The 21,683-nt window shown below is 36.9% G+C and overlaps 1 protein-coding gene across 2 annotated transcripts in view; it reads left to right on the top strand.

Annotated features, from left to right (window-relative positions):
- The window catches only part of LOC149580702 (uncharacterized), a 55,055-nt gene extending 38,126 nt beyond the window's left edge, over positions 1-16,929 (top strand). For both annotated transcript variants that reach the window (XM_089792935.1, XM_089792941.1), the window contains 2 exons: positions 15,565-15,834; positions 16,053-16,929. In XM_089792935.1, the coding sequence (XP_089649061.1) occupies positions 15,565-15,834; positions 16,053-16,265 (483 nt within the window). In that variant the 3' untranslated portion in view covers positions 16,266-16,929. The remainder of the gene's footprint in view (positions 1-15,564; positions 15,835-16,052) is intronic.
- The last annotated feature ends 4,754 nt before the right edge of the window (positions 16,930-21,683 follow it).

Raw genomic sequence — 21,683 nt, 5'->3', positions numbered from 1 at the left:
ATCCATCTGATCCAAGCTCGCTACTGAGCTGCCACATAATTCCTTAAATACCCTTCCACCCATTTGTTCACAATTTCTGTCTGACCATCGGTTTGTGGGTGATAGCTAGTGCTGGGTGTAAGCTCCGTGCCACATAACCGGAATACCTCCTGCCAAAAGTGGCTCATGAAACGGCTATCCCTATCACTCACAATGTTCTGAGGCAAGCCGTGCAATCTGAAAACCTCCCGAAAGAAAACCTCTGCCACCTGAGCTGCTGAATGTGTAGTGGTGATAGGAAAGAAATGAGCATATTTCGTTAATCTATCTACCACCACATAAATACAATCTCGTCCTTGTACCTTGGGCAAACCTGTGATAAAGTCTATGGAGATGCATTCCCACTTCCTGTCGGGAATCGGAAGTGGCTGTAGGAGCCCTGCCAGATAGCTGTGTTCTTGTTTGTTTTGCTGGCAAACATGACACTCTCGAACATACTGCAAAACATCAGCTTTCAGCCCCTTCCAAGTGAACCGCTCTCGAACCGACTTGTAAGTCTTGAAGTACCCGGGATGGCCTGCTGTCGGTGAGTCGTGAAGTGCTCTCATAATCAGTTGCTTAACCTTCGATCCTGGGACTAGGTAAATCCTGTTCTTGTAAATGATCAAATCATCTACAAGTGTGTATCTGGTATCAATCACTGTTCCCTCTACTATATCGGAGGCCCATGTATCCCTGGCATACTCTGCTATAATCAAGTGTCGCCAATCCTCTAATATCTGAACCATAAGAGTGAGGTGTGGCCTTCGAGATAGAGCATCTGCAACAACATTCTGAGTTCCCTTGACATATGAGATGTCAAAATCATATGCCTGCAACTTACTTACCCACTTTTGTTGGCGATCATTCAGGTCCTGCTGTCCCAAGAAATGCCCCAAACTGTTATGATCAGTTTTAATACAAAACTTGCTACCCACAAGATATTGTCTGAATTTGGCCAAAGCATGCATGATGGCCAACATCTCCTTATCATATATACTGAATGAACACTCAGGGCCTCTGAGCTTCCTGCTCTCATAAGCTATGGGGTGCTTATTCTGCATAAGTACAACACCTACTCCCTCTCCAGATGCATCACATTGAAGCTCAAATGGCTTCATGAAATCAGGTAATGCTAGAACTGGGCACGTAGTCATTATCTCCTTAAATCTCATAAAACAGTCCTGTGCCTTCTGAGTCCACACAAATTCCCCTTTTTTCAGTAAATCTGTCATGGGAGCTGCATGTCGTGAGTAGCCACTGACAAACCTGCGATAAAAACCACATAAACCAAGGAACCCCCTCAACTGTGTAAGGTTCTCTGGTGGAGGCCAATCAACAATAGCGCGAATCTTTTCAGGATCCATCCGCACTCCCTCTGCACTAATGATGTGTCCTAAATATAACAGCTCGGTCATCCCTAAGTCACATTTGGACTCCTTTGCATACAAGGACTCCTTCTGTAGAATGCTCAACACCGTCTCCAAATGCTCTAGATGCTCCTGCCATGATCGGCTATAGATCAAAATGTCATCAAAAAACACCAGCACGAATTTCCTCAACTGATGGTGGAAAACTCTGTTCATAGTGGACTGGAAAGTGGCAGGTGCATTGGTCAGGCCGAAAGGCATGACTACAAACTCAAAGTGCCCACAATGACATCTGAAAGCAGTTTTCTCAATATCCTGTTCACGGACTCTGATCTGGTGATATCCTGATCTCAAATCAATTTTCGTGAAATAACAGGCCCCATGCAATTCATCTATCAACTCATCAATGCGAGGAATAGGATACCTGTTCTTAATGGTTCTCTTATTTAATGCCCTGTAATCAATACACATCCGAAGCGTTCCATCCTTCTTTTTTACCAAAACAACAGAAGATGCAAAAGGTGACTTACTAGGTCGGATGTGCCCCATAGCTAGCAACTCCTCAATGGTCCTTTCGATCTCATCCTTGAGTCGCTTTGGATGTCGATATGGTGTGACCATGATAGGTTTAGCACCTTCCTCCAGCTCAATAATATGCTCAATGCCTCTGTCCGGTGGCCTGCCTGGTGGAATCTCACTGAATACCTTTTCGTACTTAATCCTCAACTTCTGAATATCAGGATGATATTCCGCCTTATGTTGCTCCTCTTGTGTAGGTATCAAAGTACAAACTGCTGCCCACTCTATATCATTATGCCTAGTTAATCTCTCCAGCCGCCTAAATGAGATAGTCCTGATGTCTCCATTACGGATAGCCTTTAGCACATGAGTCCTACCATTCATTTCGAATTGTATCTCCATATCCTCTAATCTTAGGGTAACCACCTTCAATGAATGTAGCCACTGCATTCCAAGTACTATGCCCATGTCACCCATGTTGACCACATGATAGTCCGCCTTAAACTCATAGTTGTTCAAGCGCAAAGGTAAGTCTCGTACCATCCTGTCACAACGAAGAGTGTATCCATCAGCTACCTTGACTCTTAGTCCCTCGAATTCCTCAGTAATGAGTCCACGCTTCTCTACGAATCGTGCATCAATGAAATTATGCGTGGCACCTGTGTCCAACAATGTAATAACCTTCTGCCCAGCCAAGACTCCCCGAAGTCTGAAAGATCCCTCTCTCTGGATACTAGACAGTCGTGCTTCCTGTAAATGTAGCTCTGTTTCCTGCCTTTGCCCTGCACTGTCTATCTCCTGCTCTCCCTCTGCTTCATCAGGATCCTCATCATGATGTTCTGAACCATCTGAATCTGAGCCTTCGTAATAAGCCCACATTGCCCGGTTGGCCTTCCCTTTTGGCCTCATAGGACAGTCATGGCCGTACTCATACGGGCCTTTGCAATAGAAGCATAGCTTCTTCCTACGCAAGTCATTAAGTGTCTCCTTGTCCAGCCTCTTACTTTCTTCCTTAGGTAGCTGTGCCTCTCTATGAAAGGGTTTCCTGTCCTTATCTTTTCCTGAAGGGAAACTCTTTGCCTGAAATTTGTTTTTTGAAGCTGAAGAGGAATCCATGTCACGAGCTTTCTTAATGGCTTCCTGCAAAGTGGGAGGGTTGAGAGCTTTAATCCACCCTCTCAACGGATCAACTAACCCATCCATAAATAAAACCAATAGCCTTCGTTCAGATACATCTGTTACTAACACTGCAAGTTTCTGAAACTCTGAAATGTATGTTTCCAATGATCCCCACTGTTTAAGCTGGGCTAATTCCTTGAAATGGAGTTCTGGATCTTTCTTATCAAAACGTTCAATCAGTCTCTCCGTAAACTCCACATATGAGGTAATGTGTGCATGACCCATAGTGATCATACCATGATGCCACCATTCGTGTGCTAACCCATCCAGGTGAATTGCTGCATACTTAATAGCTTCTTCCTCAGACATAGGGTTCAATTGAAAGTATGTGTCAAGCTTTTGAACCCAAGCTCTTGCTATAGACTTCCCCGAGCCATCATAATATGGTAACTGTAGTTTGCCTACTTTCTTTCGTAGCTCATAGTTCTGAGTCCTGTCTTGTCCACGGGGCATATGCTTCATCCGCACATCCATATACTCTCTAAAGGTGATTGCAGCTGTAAAATTTGGACCTCCTGCTTCCCAATCTCTCCTTAGTTGATCCTGTATGTCAGTGATCTGGGGTTCTGGTACCGGCTGCTCTGGAGCTCTAGGTAGGAACGTAGGAATCATAGGCCTCGAACTCACTGTCCTAGCTTGCTGGGGGGCATGACCGAAATTGTTCCCAATTTGTTCGCCTCCATTATGTCTCTCATCCTGATTATTCCCATTCTGATTGTGACCATTCTGATTATTTCCTCCACCTATGTTAGCGTTCAACCCCATTTGTCGAGCCATCATCTGCATCATAAGCTCCATTCTCTGATTCCGTTCTTGTGCTCTTTGTTCGGCTAATCGCTGTCCTTGTGCCAGGGTGTCTAATAACTGTAAAATTTTTTCCTCTTGCGGATCTGGATTGGCATTCCCGCCTCTATCCATATTGTAGTCGTAGTCTTGATCAAAAAATACCTCCCCTGTGTCTGTATGACTGGATTCTATGTCCACCTGGATAGATGAGCTAGACTGTTCGCTCTGCAGGTTAGAAATCCTATCTTGTCTTGCTTTGGTATTGCGGAAATTATAAGGCCTTTGTCGCATGCTCTGATTTTAGTGTTTTGACATTTCGTCAAACACTTTCCCTCCTATCCAGCTGTTCCAAATTCCCTATAAGACCTCCACAGGATGGCATGACTTATAGCTCTGATACCACTGTAATGACCCTCTCTATAAAGGCCACAGAAACCCTCAAACTGAACTTAGGAATTTTGTCAAACACTTGGCGTGTAACAGTAACAATATTCAGAATATGGTAATTTCAGATTTGATACTTTCAGAATATAATCACAGAATTACAATATATATAAAGCCATTGAACTATATTTCAATTACAATGCAATAAATTCTGAAATTATTTTATTACCAATTCTGGACTGATTATTACAACGACTGTATGACAGCAAATTTACCCAAAAATTGACATATATTTCAGAATGCAAGAACCTGGTTTGAAGAACTATGGAAGAACACCACGTTTTGCTGCAGATCGTTGATGAAAACCTACAACCGCACCCCCAAACTGTCCTTAATTTGCTGCTGCTGCCCAAACTAGCAGGGCCGTACCAGGCCGTACCTGTACGGCTGCTGAAATAAAATAATATTAGGGTTTTGGGACCCCCAAATGCAAGAAAAATGGGCGCCTAGGGTTAGGTAGTAACCTTGTAAAACCATAAAAAATAACTCCAAGGGGTTGAGGAGATATGAGCAATTATGTGGTTCCGAATCCTGCTTTGCCAATTCTGAAAATGCACTTATTCTGTCTTCAAACTCTTGTCAAATGCTTCTCCAATGATAGGGCAAATCTGAAATCCTTATTCCAACAAAAAACAAACCCTAACAACGAATTCTCAATAAGCTCCAATGAGATGGCTGAATACCAACTCCAATTATGCAACAATTCAGGTGATATTTCACACCCTCAAAGTCGCCAATCCAAGGGAGTGATTCGTTCCCAAAGATCGAATAATTTGCAGATCCAAAGTCCACAAATGTCTTCACAATGAAGAAGTAGAAGAGTTCTCCAATCCAAGCATGTCCAAATGAGAGGCCCAGCCCTCTATTTATTCACTTTTCTAAGAAGTTGCTAGAACTTCTAGAAACATCCTTTATAATTTCTCATTATAATGCACTTTTTTATAATAAAGTAATTTTATAAAATAAAAAATGCAACTCAAATTAAAATTATAACATGTGGGCCCCAATATCACATAATGATAAAATATAACCTCTTAACACTTCTTCAAGAGCAAGATATGACTATCTGATCCGCAGAATTGACTCTCTTTCCACACCATTTGCCTACGAGAGTCTGGAATAGGCAAATCCATGATCAATGCCATGTCGAACTAAAGAGGGGACATTACACGAGGTTAGATGGGTGATGAACTTTCTGTTTAAAAGGGATTTAATTGTGGGTTTGGAGTCCTTGTTGGAGTGGGCTCACCCAAGGTAGGCTTTGACTATAGTGAATATTACAAAGGTAGTGATGAAGGTCAAAGAGTTGGGTTGGTTCCCTTTTGTGCGTTGGCAAAAAAGGGTAAACATGGAGGCTTACAAGCAACAGAGTTTTGTGGAATAGGGGAAATTGAAGGAGACTATTAGAGATTTTCAAATGCAGGGGCTTATGTGCTATGTGCGGTGGGGTTTATGGCATTTTAGATGGGTGATGAACTTTCTGTTTAAAAGGGATTGAATTGTGGGTTTGGAGTCCTTGTTGGAGTGGGCTCACCCAAGGTAGGCTTTGACTATATTGCATGTTACGAAGATAGTGATGAAGGTCGAGAATTGGGTTGGTTCCCTTTTGTGCATTGGCAAAAAAGTGTAAACATGGAGGCTTACAAGCAACAAATTTTTGTGGAATAGGGGAAATTGAAGGAGGCTATTAGGGATTTTCAAATGCAGGGGCTCATGTGCTATGTACAGTGGGGTTTTTGGCATTTTGGTGAAACGTTTTGCAGGTTTCGAATGGGGACCTTTTGCAGGATTCGAAGGTGGATTTTTTGTAGGATTCGATCGGTGTTATTGTGCAGAATTCAAATGTTTTTTTTTCCTGAGCAAAGATATGCTGGCTGTATTATCATCTGACTATGCTGCATGTGTAATTGATCAATGGTGGGGAATTTCTTTTGTAAGGTCTGTAATTATGGCTGCCAGGTTGTTATTAGGATGGGTAGTATGTAAATTGATGAAGAAATTTTGATATATATGTAATGAAGTGTTGATGTTTTTTATATGGGTAGCGGTTAGGTCTGGAGATGGGTGTGTAGGGTTTTCTCCAGTAAATATGGAGCTGTGATGCCAATATTTCTTGTTACCTCTTTATTTGATAATATTAAAAAATAACTATTATCGAGCAAAAACAATATATCTGATGTATTATATATATTATCACATTATGATATAAATATGAATATTATAAATAATCATATATATATAATCAGAGCATAATACAATTTATAATTTTATATTAAACAACAAATATAAAATGAGATACCAAAGGCATGAGAACAGCGACAAATGCTAGTTGCGACCATTCATGGGAAAGTCATTTCTTTCCCTTTTTCTCCATACAGGGATAAGGGTGGAAAGGTAACCATAGGTGGAGGCAAGAGGAAATATGTTAAGAAAACAGGAACATAAAAGGACAAAACGATGTCATCCAATCAGAGCATGTCATGATCAGAGTCAGTATATAGACAAATCAATATGAACTCATCCCAGCCAGCATCGAAGGTAAATGTATCAGTCTGAAATACCGTCAGCACCTTATAAATTTATAATCCAATCTGCACCTGATGTCTAAAACAGTCAGCAACTATATAACATATATTTCTATTGACTGCAAGGGCATATTAATGCAACCAAACGCATGGCCTGTAAGGCTTTTAAATCGATATAGAATCAGAAATAAATAATGTACAGATTGTGATTATCAATAGAGAACTAAGCCAGTCAGAAAATGCTATCAATGATTAAGGGAAGACATGAAAATTCTATAAAAAAGACACATTAAAGACTTTATTTAAATCCTTAAAGATTATAGAAACCAATGGGAGAGATTGAAGAACGGTTTATGCAGATATCGTATGAAAGTGGCAATAAAGCTTGAACAGGTTGGACACTTCTTATACATAGGATATTCAGATCAGAACAGGGAATTTGATGTTAATATACATATACATATACATAAATGCATGTGTTTTCTATTTGGTGATTGCAGCACCTAAGTTGGGACTTACCTATTTAAAAGGCCTTTTAATTGGTAAAGCTTTATCCCTAACCATCTTACAATTATTATTTTAATGGAATTTGTGATTCTTGACAAAAATTAGGACAATCCCAAAAGGGGGGACATTACAATGCTATCTTATAATTCTTAGTAAGTGTAGTCCAATCATTTATTTATGTTATGTCAGAAAAAGGTTTCCATGGGCATTTTGATGAGATTTCTTATTTTTAGTGGAATTTGACCAATCAAAATTTTAGTCATGTCAAGTTGACCTTAATGAATACTTGTTACACTAACTCTTTTTTCCTTATTTATGCTGCTAATAATTGCCTAACAAGGAGACTCACATCGGGATTGATGTAGGAACATCCTTGGGTGATTGTTAATCATGCATCACCCAAAAATATTTTCTTTAAGTTTTGTTCTTGTTTTCCAATTTCAGTGTTTTTGGTAGTGAACCTTCAATTTGAATCATTTGCTGTTGCAAACCTAGGGTGATAATCTAGACATCATGTTCTATCTGTGTTTGGGATTGCATCTCTTTTGGATGCCTCACAGTCATGATATTCTGGATTCTTGTTTGGTTCTGTGTGTTCTTCATAGTTCTAATGGTTAGTTGAGTTTCCGATCTCATGAAGCTCTGTTTCAAACGACTAAGGTTAATGGCTCACATTATGGTGTACCTGGATATTTGGCAGACATCTCTCTTGGATCACTCTTATATTTCATCAAGTTTAGGGAGATTCTTATGATCTGGGATTGGACCTATATTTCTGTATAACATTTTCTTATTCTTGGAAAATGTAATTGATCTGGGCTGACATAGATCTTGTTAAGGTTCTATATATTCAGGCATTTGATTTTTGTTTAGGGAGCAAGGAAGGGATTCTAAGAATAACCTCTCAAAGCTTAGATCTAGGGTTAGGATCTGAATTGCTATTGTAATGAAGGTATGCATGTCTTGAATATAATCTTTATGTTGTAAGCCAACTTGATGTAATTCCTTGATCCTGTGATAATGCAAAGATCTGTTGTAGCATGTTGATAGTCAATTCTTGCATCTGAAGTTGTTCATTCCATTGTGTTGACATATGCTGCATGGTTTGGACCATCTCCATTTGGGAAACTCTTGCCATGAATGCATTAGGGATGGTGAGGAAATGTCCTTAATTTTTTTCCCTACAAGAAAAAATTGGCAACATTTTTGGTACATTAAAAAAAAATCAAAGGTGATTGCCAAGGTATGCCTTGACCCCTCTATCCCTTTATAATAACCCTAAACCTAAGGCAAAGAAACTAACACTTGAAAACAAAAACTATAACACTCTGCCATTTGGAATAGCAATTGAAAGTTGTTGTGTATCAATTGAAGACTTGTCGCATAGCAGCCAAAGATTGTTGCTCAATTTTTGAAGACTCTGGGCATTACACTTTGTCAATCTAGTCTTAATCCTTTTGATTTTTTTGCAAATGTGTTTGCTATGTCATCTCACTTGTGTAGTCATCGAATATGCTTATCCAAACTCTCATATTTGTGACGAGATTTACAAGACATTTTATATCATGCTTAGGTAGATGAAGCAAGTGATTCATCTAAGTAGTCATGATTTTGAACACTACGAACTCTTAGCTTCATATGGAAACCTATACTCTAAATCCCAAAGGGAATGCACTAAGACCTGGGATAATGCCTCTTAATGATGATGAAGATGTGAAAGAAAGGCTCATGAATGTTCTTTGAAAGATATATGGCAAGTAATAGGCAAATGTACTTTGAATATAATGGCTTTTCTTTATCAATCATTGGGGTCCAACATGTAACAAATCAAAAAGCAAGGGCATATATGGTTGTAATCATAGTTACTGTGCAAGTACTCTCTAGAACTTGCCAAACTTGTGAGGCAAGTCTAGATGAATCCTAGTGAATATTTGTCCGAGTCTTGCTCTTGGAATCTTTGAGTCCCAGACTCAAATTCTCAAATTTTGGGCTGGACTCTTCTGTCTATCTGGGCTTGTTGAAACAAAAATAAGTGAATATTGACCTTTTTTGTTGAATATTTTGGCTCAAACTTGTCAATTTCAACTCCAAACAAAGAAATAAAAAGAGGAGGGGAGACACGAAGCATTTGGGTAAAGAATTAAAGGGCACTATGGCCAACAAAAGGTTGAAAGAGCAATTAAAGATGCCACAAATTTGGCCCTATAAATCCAAGTGTTTTCATTTTTTGCTTCATCTTTACTATCGTTGGTATTTTTTTTACATATGAATTCTTGTGCAACGTATTGTAATCACTTCTCATGCCCAATGAGGGTCTTCACTTTCAAACCCCCACTAGTTATTGGGATCTAAGAAATTTGATTGCAATGAGGGGATCTTAAAATGCAATTACACAAATGAGGTTAAAGTTGTCAACTAATTTTTTGTGTGTAATTCTACATTTTTTTTGCACCAAGTTTTTAGTCAAGTTTGTGTTGAGTCCTAAGTTTGAGTCATAATTTTAGAATGTCAAGTCAAGTCTGAGTTCGTGTTTTCAAACATTGGTTACAATGCCTGAATTCAACTTACTAGATGGTTGACATGGCATGGCATGACAAGGATGTTATCGAGTAGAGGATGCTGTCACTCAACTTCTTTTGTGGGTTATTAATTTTTCTATAGCAAAAAGGAACTGGTACACATAGAATTCCATTCATTTAGTCAAGATGAAAAGGTGTGCCTTGCAATAAGGATGAGAAGTTGGTGGTTTGTATAGTGCCTTGCGACTTATAGATTGTTAGACTTTGTTTACATGATGATATGTTGATAAAAAAGATGTCACATAGATTGATGAGAGGGCATAGGAGGGATTGGTTGGGAATCCATTGGATGAGGCAATTCATATTGGTAGTGATTCAAACTTCAATCTCTAATATTGAGTTATTTAGTATGTGAGAAAGCTCTTGATCGGTCTTCCTTGCTCAGTTTTTTCTAACTGATATTCATCTTCACTATCATATGCTGGAAGTTGCATAAATCCTAAAGAAAATTTAAGTTTGGGGTGTTTTTGGTCAGTTTCCATGGACTAGGCAGAGTTAAAGGATTTTAGAGTTTCTCTTCTTGGCATATTTTCCTTCAACTCTTGCACTCCGCACTATGTTTTTCCTAAAACATTTAAAAGATTTGATGAATGTTATGACATTTAAAGCATTTCAAACTAAAGAAAAGTTGTTATCTAGGGGATTGGTGTAGTTGCAATGAATATTTTCATCACATAATGATATAGATGCATCTATTGACTCTTGCTTTGCATCCTTGGTATTATGCATAGTTTGGTAATCCTAGGATTATTATGAGTCCAATTTCTTTTATGTCCATATTTGAGGTGGAACATTCATGAAAATAATTTGTGTAGGTATAGAACTAGCTAATATCTCATTGTGAGAAGCTTTGCAAGTCCAAAGAACAACTTTGAAAAATGATTTGCCAATCTTCCAAAGTTCTATATGCAAAACTTACTCTGCAAATAATGATTTTTGAAAAATATCACAAATTATCCTCTTTGGATAATTTTGATTGATTGCTTGCTTGCCCATTTTTCTGGATATAGAACTGAACACCCTTTTGTCTCCTTATCAACTAGAGCTCATTTGTTGCCAAAATAGACCTAGCAAAAATAGACTTACTAAAAATAGTAAGGTTTTCCGAAGTCAAAATAAGTCCAATTCGGGATGTAGTGAAATATACTAAAATTAGACATCGCTAAAAAAGCAAGTTGTTCTAAAGTTAAAATAAGGCAAATCTGGGATGCAATGAAATTGACTAAAAATAGAAACATCAAAAATAAGAAAATCTGCTTTTAGTATTGATGGATCATTCTTTCATCCTGATGATGGATCATTGAGTACGATCCAAAATGTTGATGGTAAAATATTGTAACGCAATCACACCCAGATAAACATTTGCATATATCATGGATTGTGGAAATCTTCTTACTTTAATAGTAAAATCGTCAAAACACTCAAAATTTCACCAACATGCCTTTTCGATTTTTTTCCCTTTACATGATTAGCGAAATTAGTTATTTTGCATGCCAATTGAATGCTTGGGTGCACTTTTGGGGTGGTTTTTTTTAACTTTGAAGAAAAATTCTTTGCACGTGTAGAATTTTGTCACTTGGGCACAATACCTCGACAGTGCCAACATTGTCACATGGGCACAATTCTTTGGTTGTGGGGGATTTTGCCACTTGTGGGCAATTCCTTTGGTATCATGGAATTTTCCATGACGACCATTTTTGTCATCTTCAAACCTATTTTGAGATCCATACTTGACCATTTCCCGCACACTTCCAATTTTTGGCATTCTCAAGGATGTCATGGAACTTTTACTTAGTCATTTTTTATCAACTTCATGTTCCTTTGATCCACACTTAACCAACACTTTAGCCATTTTCTTGCATTGCCTTTCCCTTTGGTCCTGACTCAGTCACTTTTTACATCGCCTTCATTGACTTAGCCATTTTCTTTGGCCTCATGGAATTTATGCTGCACATTTTAGCCCAAGTGAAAGATATTGTGTTTGGCGCAAATTCTTGAGTGTAGAGGATTTCTTCCTTTGGGTGGGGATCCATGCATGTGGTGGAATTTGTTCATGAGTTATTCATTTTTCAACTTTCTTTGCATAAGGGAGATTCCAGATTTCAGAAGTTCCTAAAATTTTTCAGACTTTTCCAAATTTCAATAATCAGCATGTTTCCATCGACGTTCCTGTCTACAATTTTTTTCATGATTTCTGATAAATTTCATATTGGAACAAGGATTTTCCAAGAATTTCACATCTTTTCCTGGATTAGAATCAGAAATCTTCACAACTTTCCATTCTTTTTAAATGGGTTGTCCAGCTTTCTTCTAGAGATTGAGGCTTTTTGGGTCAGACTAAGTCAATTTCGCTCATTCTTCTAGAGATGGAAGCTTTTTGGATTGTCATGTTGGATCTGAATTGGACACCTTTTCTGATTTTTTCCTCTTTTAGGTACATTTTCTCTTTTCTTCAGGAGTTGCTTTTTCAGAAGATGCTTTATGGTTGCCCCTTATTAGAGGATGCTTTCGTAGGCTTAGTAAATTTTCATCCAGATGTCAAACTTCAACAGTTTGGATATAGAACTGGATACCCTTTTTTCTCTTCCTCGACTAATGCTTATTTAGCTTGCCAAAAATAGATTTACTTTAAGTAGTAAGTTTGTTTGTATGCAAAATTAGGCAAACTCGAACACAATTGAACTTCCTTAAAATAGACTTTGCTAAAAAATGGTAAGTACTTCCAAACTCAAGCTAAGGCCATTCTGGGACACAGTGAAACTAAAAATAGAAATTTCCTAAAATAATATGTTAAAACATTCAAAATTTCACTGGGTTTCATTTTGAAAGATCAATTCCTTCTCACATTTGACCTAATCTACTGACAAACACAGTTTACATTTCTAGGAGCTAGGGGGACAACACTTTTCTTCTAGACTTAGCCAATTTCACGAGTTCTCTTTTGAAACATGGGGAACCTTAGGGGACTGAGCCAAAAACTACCAAGAATGAAAACCAAAGAGACAAGGCCTACAACGTAAAAAGGGGTCTCTATTTTGCAATAGGGTGATGTGGGAAAAGTTCACAACAGATACCAATGGTACCAACTACTAATTTTATAAATTTGAATTAAAATTAATGTCTCGAAGAATCAAAGAGACATAATGGAAAGACAACATAACATAACCCAAAGATCGATCCCAACATACAAAGTTGACAATTCAAAGTAGAATTTTTGAGAAGAGACACCAAGCATGATGAAGAGCACTTATTAGAGTTGATTCCAGCAAAAAAATCATATCAGTTCTGAAATGTAGGACCATCGGTTGTCTCCCTCACAAACAAATTGAGATTTACAATAATTATGCAATTTTACAATGTTCGCATGTATGCAACATAACTCATCTTTCCTGTAACTAGAAGTAGGTTGAATTTTGTAGGGTTTCAACAAGACCATTACAATGAGTTTTAAGAAACACATAAATCTTAACCTTCGTATTACATTATGAAATAGGAAGAAAGGAAGCAAGGCTTCAACTTACAAAGGAGTACTTGGAACTTGGTCTAATATTGAATTGCATATTTCACAATTAACATGATATTTTTGGGGCTCATTTGGCCTTAAGACTTAGTCATATCCCCCATTAAGTGCCATATGACATTTTCGTTCTTCAGATTGGAAAATCATGTTGTCATTTGATACTTAAAGATGTAGGATAACTCCATAGCTTGTTTTTTGTGAGTAATGAAATATAAAAAAGGCATCAAAAGCCACTAACTTTTGTGGGACTAGTAAATAGAAACTTCGCTACTCTCAAGCATTCTTCCATGGGAGATTTGATTCATGAGCTTCTTATTTTCTTACCATTACCAAGTAGCTCAACTGTGACTTTGGGCTTTTTGTTGTAGTTAGCTATATGGGCAAATGGCAAATTTACAATGAAATAAATGTAATGTTGTTTGTTAACTATTGTGCTCTCAATTGAGCCTTGATGCTATGTGATATGGTTCTATAATGAAATGATGCATGCCTTAAATATGAATAACTCACATTTTCAATATTTTAAAAATTTCTCAATTTTTTAATTCCTGTCCTCTTCGAGGTTTCTGCCAAATAGGCCTCTCATTCCCTGGTTCCACATTCCTGTGTTCCCACATCTATCTCAGAATCACTTGTCGCATATTTTTCATGAGAATTTCTGGGTTAACAACTGCATCCATGTGGCATTATTTATATGTAAACACATTGATTCCCATAGTCACTCTCTCATCCCACGAAATGATAAGCAGGTAAATCTACGGTCAATATGTTTATTTTTAATCACGGAAAATGGTCTACTCAGACACAGAAAGTGCTATTCACAGACTCATGGAAAATAGAAGAGGGTAATCAAATACATGGATTAGCAGAAGTTTTACATCGGAGGAGATATGCTGATTTTTCCTATTATAATGTTTAAGCAATGTGAAGATCATAAACCCTGTTTTGTATGTATTTTCTTTCTTTTTGAAGGGACTACTTGTATAAATTTAATCAATTTATATAACAACCATATGTTGAAGATTGTAGCTGCGATAGAGATCTTTATCTCTGATATTGTATGTTTGTTATGACCATAATGGTCATCTTCAGCTGAAAGAGACATTTGTCATAATATTATATAAAGAGACACGTATCATATGCCCTGCGAAGAGGCATGCATATGGAAATACAAAGTGTTGAATATTTGGAAATATGAAAGATCTTGTATTTGGAATTTGAAGAGAGCTTCGTAAGATGTAAAGTTTAATTTCAATCTATTCAGTGATTGCTCAGTGTATTGTAAAGCAAGTCAAGTGAAAGCTTTGTACCATAACATTTTTTTATATCAGTAAAAGAGATATTTTGCTGTTGTGGCTAGTTTTTTCCGTTCAAGTGGAAGGTTTTCCTAGGATAATTTCTTGTGGTGTTTGTAGCTATCTTATTCTTCATTATTGTTGTTTATCTTTATTTCTGGGCAAACCTTAACACCATATTGCATTGTTTCCAACTTCTTTTTGGGGAGATGATAAATCCAGGATATTGAGTATAGCAGGTTCTACATTGAGTTCTGTTGTGGTGAACTTGATGGTGTTATTTTTGTTGATCCTTATATTGTTTCGGTTATTGTCATGAAGGATCATAAGATTCATAACAATAGATCAATGCAATTAATTAGTAGATAATATTAAGAACAACCCAGCAAGAAGGAATAACAGATTGGAGAGTTAATAATAACAGTGCATAAAAATTTAAATGCATATACCACATGATGGCTATAACAAATGGAATGAATGCAAAAATCAGAATTCCTCTTTCTCTTTTGTTAAGTACATTTTGAAGATTAGTCCTTAGATTGCAATCAATAGTCAGATGTGTTTTATCAATAACAGATGGTGACTCATTCAGAGTTTACAGATTCTAGCAGACATACAGAATGTTGAGACATTTAGGAAGCCCATTGAATAAGATACTTTTTCTATTTAACAGATTATGCTTGTTTAAATTCTCAAGCACTTTCATGTTAATGGGTATTATCTCATTATATCGCTAATTGATTCCATAAGTATTGTTTGAACTTCTTGTGGAATTAAAATGCTTGTACCTTCCCCTCCTAATTATCTGCCATTTCTTTGCAGCATGATACCCAGCATGACGAGGATGGATTTACACTTATTGGCTTCACTCCCACAAATAAATCCACAGTAAACAGACGTGGAGACGATGAACGTGTTACAGGTTTGCTTGCAAATTCTTCAGATCTAGCAAATGGTCATGCACGCATTCGTCCCGGATTTGCACAAACACCACCTGTTACAGATGCTATGCCAATGGTAGAGATGTCAGATCAAAACAGGAGAGACTCGAAAAGAAATTACGAACAGCTCAGAGGACGTGTGAATAGAAGGGTATTCTTCTTGCTTCTGGAGAAAAGAATACAATTTTGAAAGTATCTTCAGAATTTGGTTTTATTAGAATGTCACTTGTCTAGATTTATTATTATTAGCTTTATTATAGACTAGTTAAGTTGAAAGGTGATGTTACAGAATAATAAGATTCAGCCTTGTAAATGTTAACAAGTAATAAAGTCTAATCTCAACTAATTAGTATATGATGTAATTTGCAGGACCCTCGGGAGCCAGTATTATTGTTTACAAGACCTCTAGATCCAGAAAGATTGGCTGCTGCGGGAATTGTGCTTCCTCGAGGGCGTGTCAGGATGGGTCGTGGAGGGCGTATTTTAGTTGATCGGTGGGATCCTCTCACTCAAACACCTTTGGGGTGGGACAGGTCTCCTTTTTCAACAGAAAGTCTCCAACCACCACCTCCCAGGCTATAGATGTGAATTAACAAAGTTAGTTCAGTTTAATTACTCTTTAGCTGGCAAGTGTCTCAGGAGAAATTGCAAATGCAAATCCAAGGCCTTCACAAAGAGGAATCTTTGTAGTACCGTTGCTATTCACAGAAAGCTAATTGCATAGATCTTCCTTAGCTATTTTTCCTTCCCAGCAGCGATAAGTCTGCACAAGTCTCTGGTTGAGGCTCTTGTACTAGTAACTTTCCAATGTATTGCCTCTTAAAATTGGCATTCATTTGAATCCACTTGAATGGTATCAGGATGAGATGTTATACAGCTATACCCTTGTTACAAGTTTGTGTATTCATAGCCACTGAAGGAGCAGTGAGGGTGACATTTTTCATGCCCAAATGATGGGATTGCCAGCTGCTTGGCAGCTTCATTTGTTGTCACTCCTAATTTGGGTGTTGGATGTGATGCGGTCTTGATATGACCCACAATGTTGTACAATTATTCACTTTATCTTTGTTCGGCTAAGGCAACTTTGCATTTTTTGATCTTACAGGCTCATGATGCGTACAGGTTTTTATTGAAAGTACTCTTTATGGAGCTTGGGTGCTCGTTTCTCCAATGTATCCATGTGTTGATTGGAACTTTCATTATTATTTTTCAATAGACGAAGAGCCTGAAGAGCCCTTTCAGTGAATGGTTTCATGTTAATGTTATTATCACATCACTGCAACTTTGATGTTCAAGTTGTTATATAAAGTACATTGATTGCAGAGGCAGCTACACTATGTTTTCATCCTTTGACCTAAATGGCGTGTACAACTATAAAGAATATGCTTACCAATTTTCAACAGCATCTATGTTCATTACATGGTTCAAATAATTTCTTGAGATTTGCAAAGCAAATTTAACTTACCGAAAGATGGGAGATATTTAAAGGTCACACTAGGCCACATCCTACAATTCCATGATTAATTAGCAGTCTTAGAGAGGATATTTTCTTGCGTGAACTTCTACGAATGGATGGTTGGCGCTTCTTGATCCCTTGTAACATCACGGTCCTGTGCAATATGTGATTGTTTAAATAAGTTTGTCTTGTTGACAAGCATGATGGCGAAGTGTAATCATTGTGCACCATAGTTTGATTTGCATATTTTAGTGCTGACCTAATCCATAATTTGTTTATAGTTCATTACAACAAGGTAAGTGATCTCTATTAACTCTCCAACTTACGTCAGAATTTAATATGTTACCCTATATTTTCTTCACCGTAATTATTATTGAGAGTGTTAGAACACAAAAGGTGATTCGATTTAACAAAATGAGGGCACTTTTTTGTGTGTAGGTAAACAAGGGATACCATCCCCAGGGTTTCAACCCTAGTCTCTTTCATTGAAGGCTCGGGGGAAATTTCATGGGAGACCCAAACTTATCTCTCCACCAAGTCCTTTTTGGAGGCAAAATTGATTTGAGTATGTACCACTAAATTCAAAGGAAGTAGTTTTTTTCTGTTTGATTTGTTTCTTGCAACAGAGAGCAAGTTAAACAAGACACATTTTTTATAATCTCAATCTTGCTTGACTCATACCAAATTAGATCCTAAACCCAGCTTTGTTACTAAATAGCAAGATAAAATGTTGTCTCTTAATTTTTTTTTTGTAGTATATCGTTTTAAATTTGTACATTGTCTTGCAAGCAATGATCAATATTTAGGAAGTTTTGTCTCAATTGAATTCAAAATCGCCCTAAACTAGTTATCAAGCATGCTAATGAAAAAAAACATATATTCCTTTCTTATTCATAATAGGCTGATTAAATTGATCAAATCATCCGAGTATACCATTCTTAACTGTTCTGAAAAATAGCGCCAAAGTAATGATGTGTCAAAGCGGTGCAAGGTACACTAAAAAGTCATTTTATTTAATCAATTTGTTTGTTCATTGTAAAATATGTTACAACATTGCCCAAATGTCTGCATTATTCAGCGTTACACAGGGACTCACACCCCCTCCCAAATCTAATAGTACTCGTCCTTGATACGTCCGCACACCAGGTACCTGCGTACCCCCACCTCCGCCATTCCACAACCATGTTGCTGCTGGAATGGGGATATGGATTTCTATTTGAGTTTTGATTTTTGAATGTTACTATTGGGTATGTAATATGTTACTATGTTGAATGTTCAATGGTTCTAGTTCATGTTGCAATTTTGCTATGTTCAAGTATTTTTACTTGGTATGTTCGATTGAAACATCATTTCAAGTTCTATATGTATACTATACAACACCCTTCCTTGCCTCATCTCACCCTTGTCGTCGTCTCCTAGCCGTCCCTCGATCGTCTTGAAAACTCGTCCCGACATACCCCAATATTGGTGTTATGTTGATGCTATTATTCAAATAAATCATTTCAATTGAAATCAAAATCGTCAACAAGAAAATGTCAAAAACTATGCAGAGAAACTCATATTTTAACTTTATTACAAAAGAGTAAGTGTTGGAATTGATCAAATTTTGCAAGGATCAATTAGGACTAGCCTCAAACTGCGATGTTTGTTATCATGATGTTCGTGTAGGCTGCCATGTATGGTTGACATTGGTCTTTCAATATGTATTGGGTGATAGAGTAATGATACTGATATAAAGTACTACCAGATTATTAAGTTAGCTTTGACAGAGCATTCATGAGATGCAAACATTATATTTGTAGTGAAAATGTAAAGGTTTTGTAAGTGGATGAACACTATTTTGAAAGGCAGGTAAGGGAAGGTGTTGAGATAAGGAGGCATTGGTGTAACTTGAATATGATGAAACATTAGGACTCAACCAATCAAACAACACGACTAATAAGTGTTGGAATTTGCACTATGTAAGAATGATGATGAAGTTTTGTCATTGATGTCAATATCTAAGGGTAATTCATTGATCTGATAAGCTCATTTATTGTCAATACTAGTGAGGAGAAGCTACTATCAGAGTATATGTATAGTTATTGGAAAGATAAAGTATCAGAGACAAGTATGAACAACACAATCAAAAGCTTATGAGAAAAGTTTTGTTTGGAAGTCGAGGATGAAGAAAGTGATTAACCCTAAGATCTATGGTTAGTATTGTGTGTAGGGTTAGGAAGCAAAAATGAGCTAACAAAAAGGGATTGAGATATAGAGAGAACAACGAAGAGATCATCACAAAGTGAGAACAAAAGCACTAAGGGCTCTGACAAGCTTAAGGTAGAAGCAAGAAACAAGTCATCTTGTACAAATATCTAATCAGTTTTCTACAAGATTTGTAAAGTCTTTTACAGGGCTAATAAGTTTGTGTATGAAATTTTGTTAAATCCTCTAATAAAGTGAACGCCTAGAAAGGTAGGATAAAATCTCTTAGCCAAGTAATCTTTCTCAGAAGGAAACTTTATTTTAAGCCTAATTGACAACCTTTTTGATTGTAGTGAAAAAGTTGTGGGTTCCATCCCCACCGTAGTTTTGCCCTCTAAACAAGGGTTTTCTGTGATACCAAAATTTGTGTTGTGTATAGATTTCTTATGTGTTGTTATTCATTATCATGCATATGAGTTGTTTAGTTATGAATCACAATATTGGTTACATACAAAGGGTTGTCGGATTAAAGTTAATATAGACTATCGGTTAAAGTGATGAAAGAATGTTGAAGTTTCTTAAGTACCGATTCACACCCCCCCTTTCTGATTCACAAATTGAAGATAAACCACGAGGTAAATGAAAAACTAAGTTTGATCTAAGCATGAAAAAGATTGATGAATAGTTAAAATGACAAAGGAGATTAGGAGAAACAAATGGACTTGGCTATGAAAAATATTATTGGCCACAGTTGTATACGGATGTTCAAAAGTTTGTAAGGAGTTATGGAGTTTGTCAAGTTACCAAAGCAGTAAGTCAGAAATTAGAATATTGTATTGTATACACCTATTTCATTACTTGAGAAACCTTGGAGTGATATCTGTATGGATTTTGTTCTTGGCTTACCTAGGACAACAAGATGGCATGATTCCATATTTGTTGTGGTGGATAGATTTTCCAAGATGACACATTTCATACCTTGTAGGGAAACATTTGTCGATGCAGTACATGTTGCTGAGCTTTTGTTTAAAGAGAATGTTAAATTACATGGATTATCAAGGAGCATCATATCTGATAGATACAATAAGTTTGTTGGTTATTTTTGGAAGACTTTGTGGAAAAAGATGGACACCAAGTTGAAGTCAGCAGTAAATTTGAAATTGGTGAATCATCCAAAGCAATTGCATAAAAGACATCACAACCAATCAATAACCATCATAAGAAACCTACCCACTATAACTGTGGGAAACTAGGACATACAAAAAATGTGTGTAGAAGTAGATCATTGAATGCCTCATCGAAAACATCTTTTAATGGTTACTGCTACAACTGCAACAAATTTGGACACAAAATAAGAGACTATAAAATGAGAGCATCAAGTATTTCAATTGAAGGAAGCTTTGTGGGTTATTGCTATACTCGCAACATATTTGGTCATAAGGCTGAATAGTGTAGAAATGGAATGTCACTAACAAGGAAACTAAGAAACATATATTGTAACAATTATGAATATCTTGGACATATGCCATGAGAGTGCAGGTTCACAAATACAAACATGGGTGTAAGATCAACAAGAATAACTTTCTACGTCTATGACAAATATGGCCATACAACACAAGATTGTAGATATTGACAAACTATGAACTATATGAGAGTTAGAAGAACAAGGAACAATGTTAGACAAGTATGGATAAAAAGGAAGACAAGAATGTATCCAACAAAAAATCACCAAACTCAAGTCAAGAAGGAGCATCTTTGAATTGAGACAGTAAGTACTGCTTAGGGACTCATAACAATGGTAAAATCTTTTTGCGTCCCCTATAAGCTAGATAAGTATGTTGAGCAAGAAAGTACATATGAAGGACTATGGTTATGAAACTGGTAAGTAAAGGCAAATTCTATAAGTTCAAGTAATGTCTATTAGAGAACAAGTTATTTTGTAAATGCATTAATTACACAATTAACCGTTTGCTTACTTTTTGGGCTATAAGTACATGTAAAAGGTAATGCATTCGACACCTTGCTTTCAAAAGTTGCTAAGTGTAAAAGAATTTTGAAGCAATTTACTATAAGCATTAAAAGCAATAAATTGCAAAGAGCGATTTATGCCCTAAATTGTAGAAGGCAAAATACTCTGTTTGGTGCATACGTTAAGCAAGCAGAAAATCTCTGAGGAAATGACAGTTTTTGCTAAGAGACTCTTCGTCATGCAACATCAACGTAAGACCAAAACCAACATGCAAGGTTTACCCAATGCATTCATGCGCACAAGATGATGTCCAAGCTTTTATCGTCTCTACCATTGAGAGTAATATTGACTGAGGATATTAGTACTTTTATTCATAACAAAATTATAG

The sequence above is a fragment of the Cupressus sempervirens genome, chromosome 1 (assembly GCF_028749045.1).
Source record: "Cupressus sempervirens isolate cs-2001-9-10 chromosome 1, ASM2874904v1, whole genome shotgun sequence".
NCBI lineage: Eukaryota > Viridiplantae > Streptophyta > Pinopsida > Cupressales > Cupressaceae > Cupressus > Cupressus sempervirens.
The sequence above is the reverse complement of the archived record's forward strand: the minus strand, read 5'-3'. Positions and strand labels throughout refer to the sequence as shown.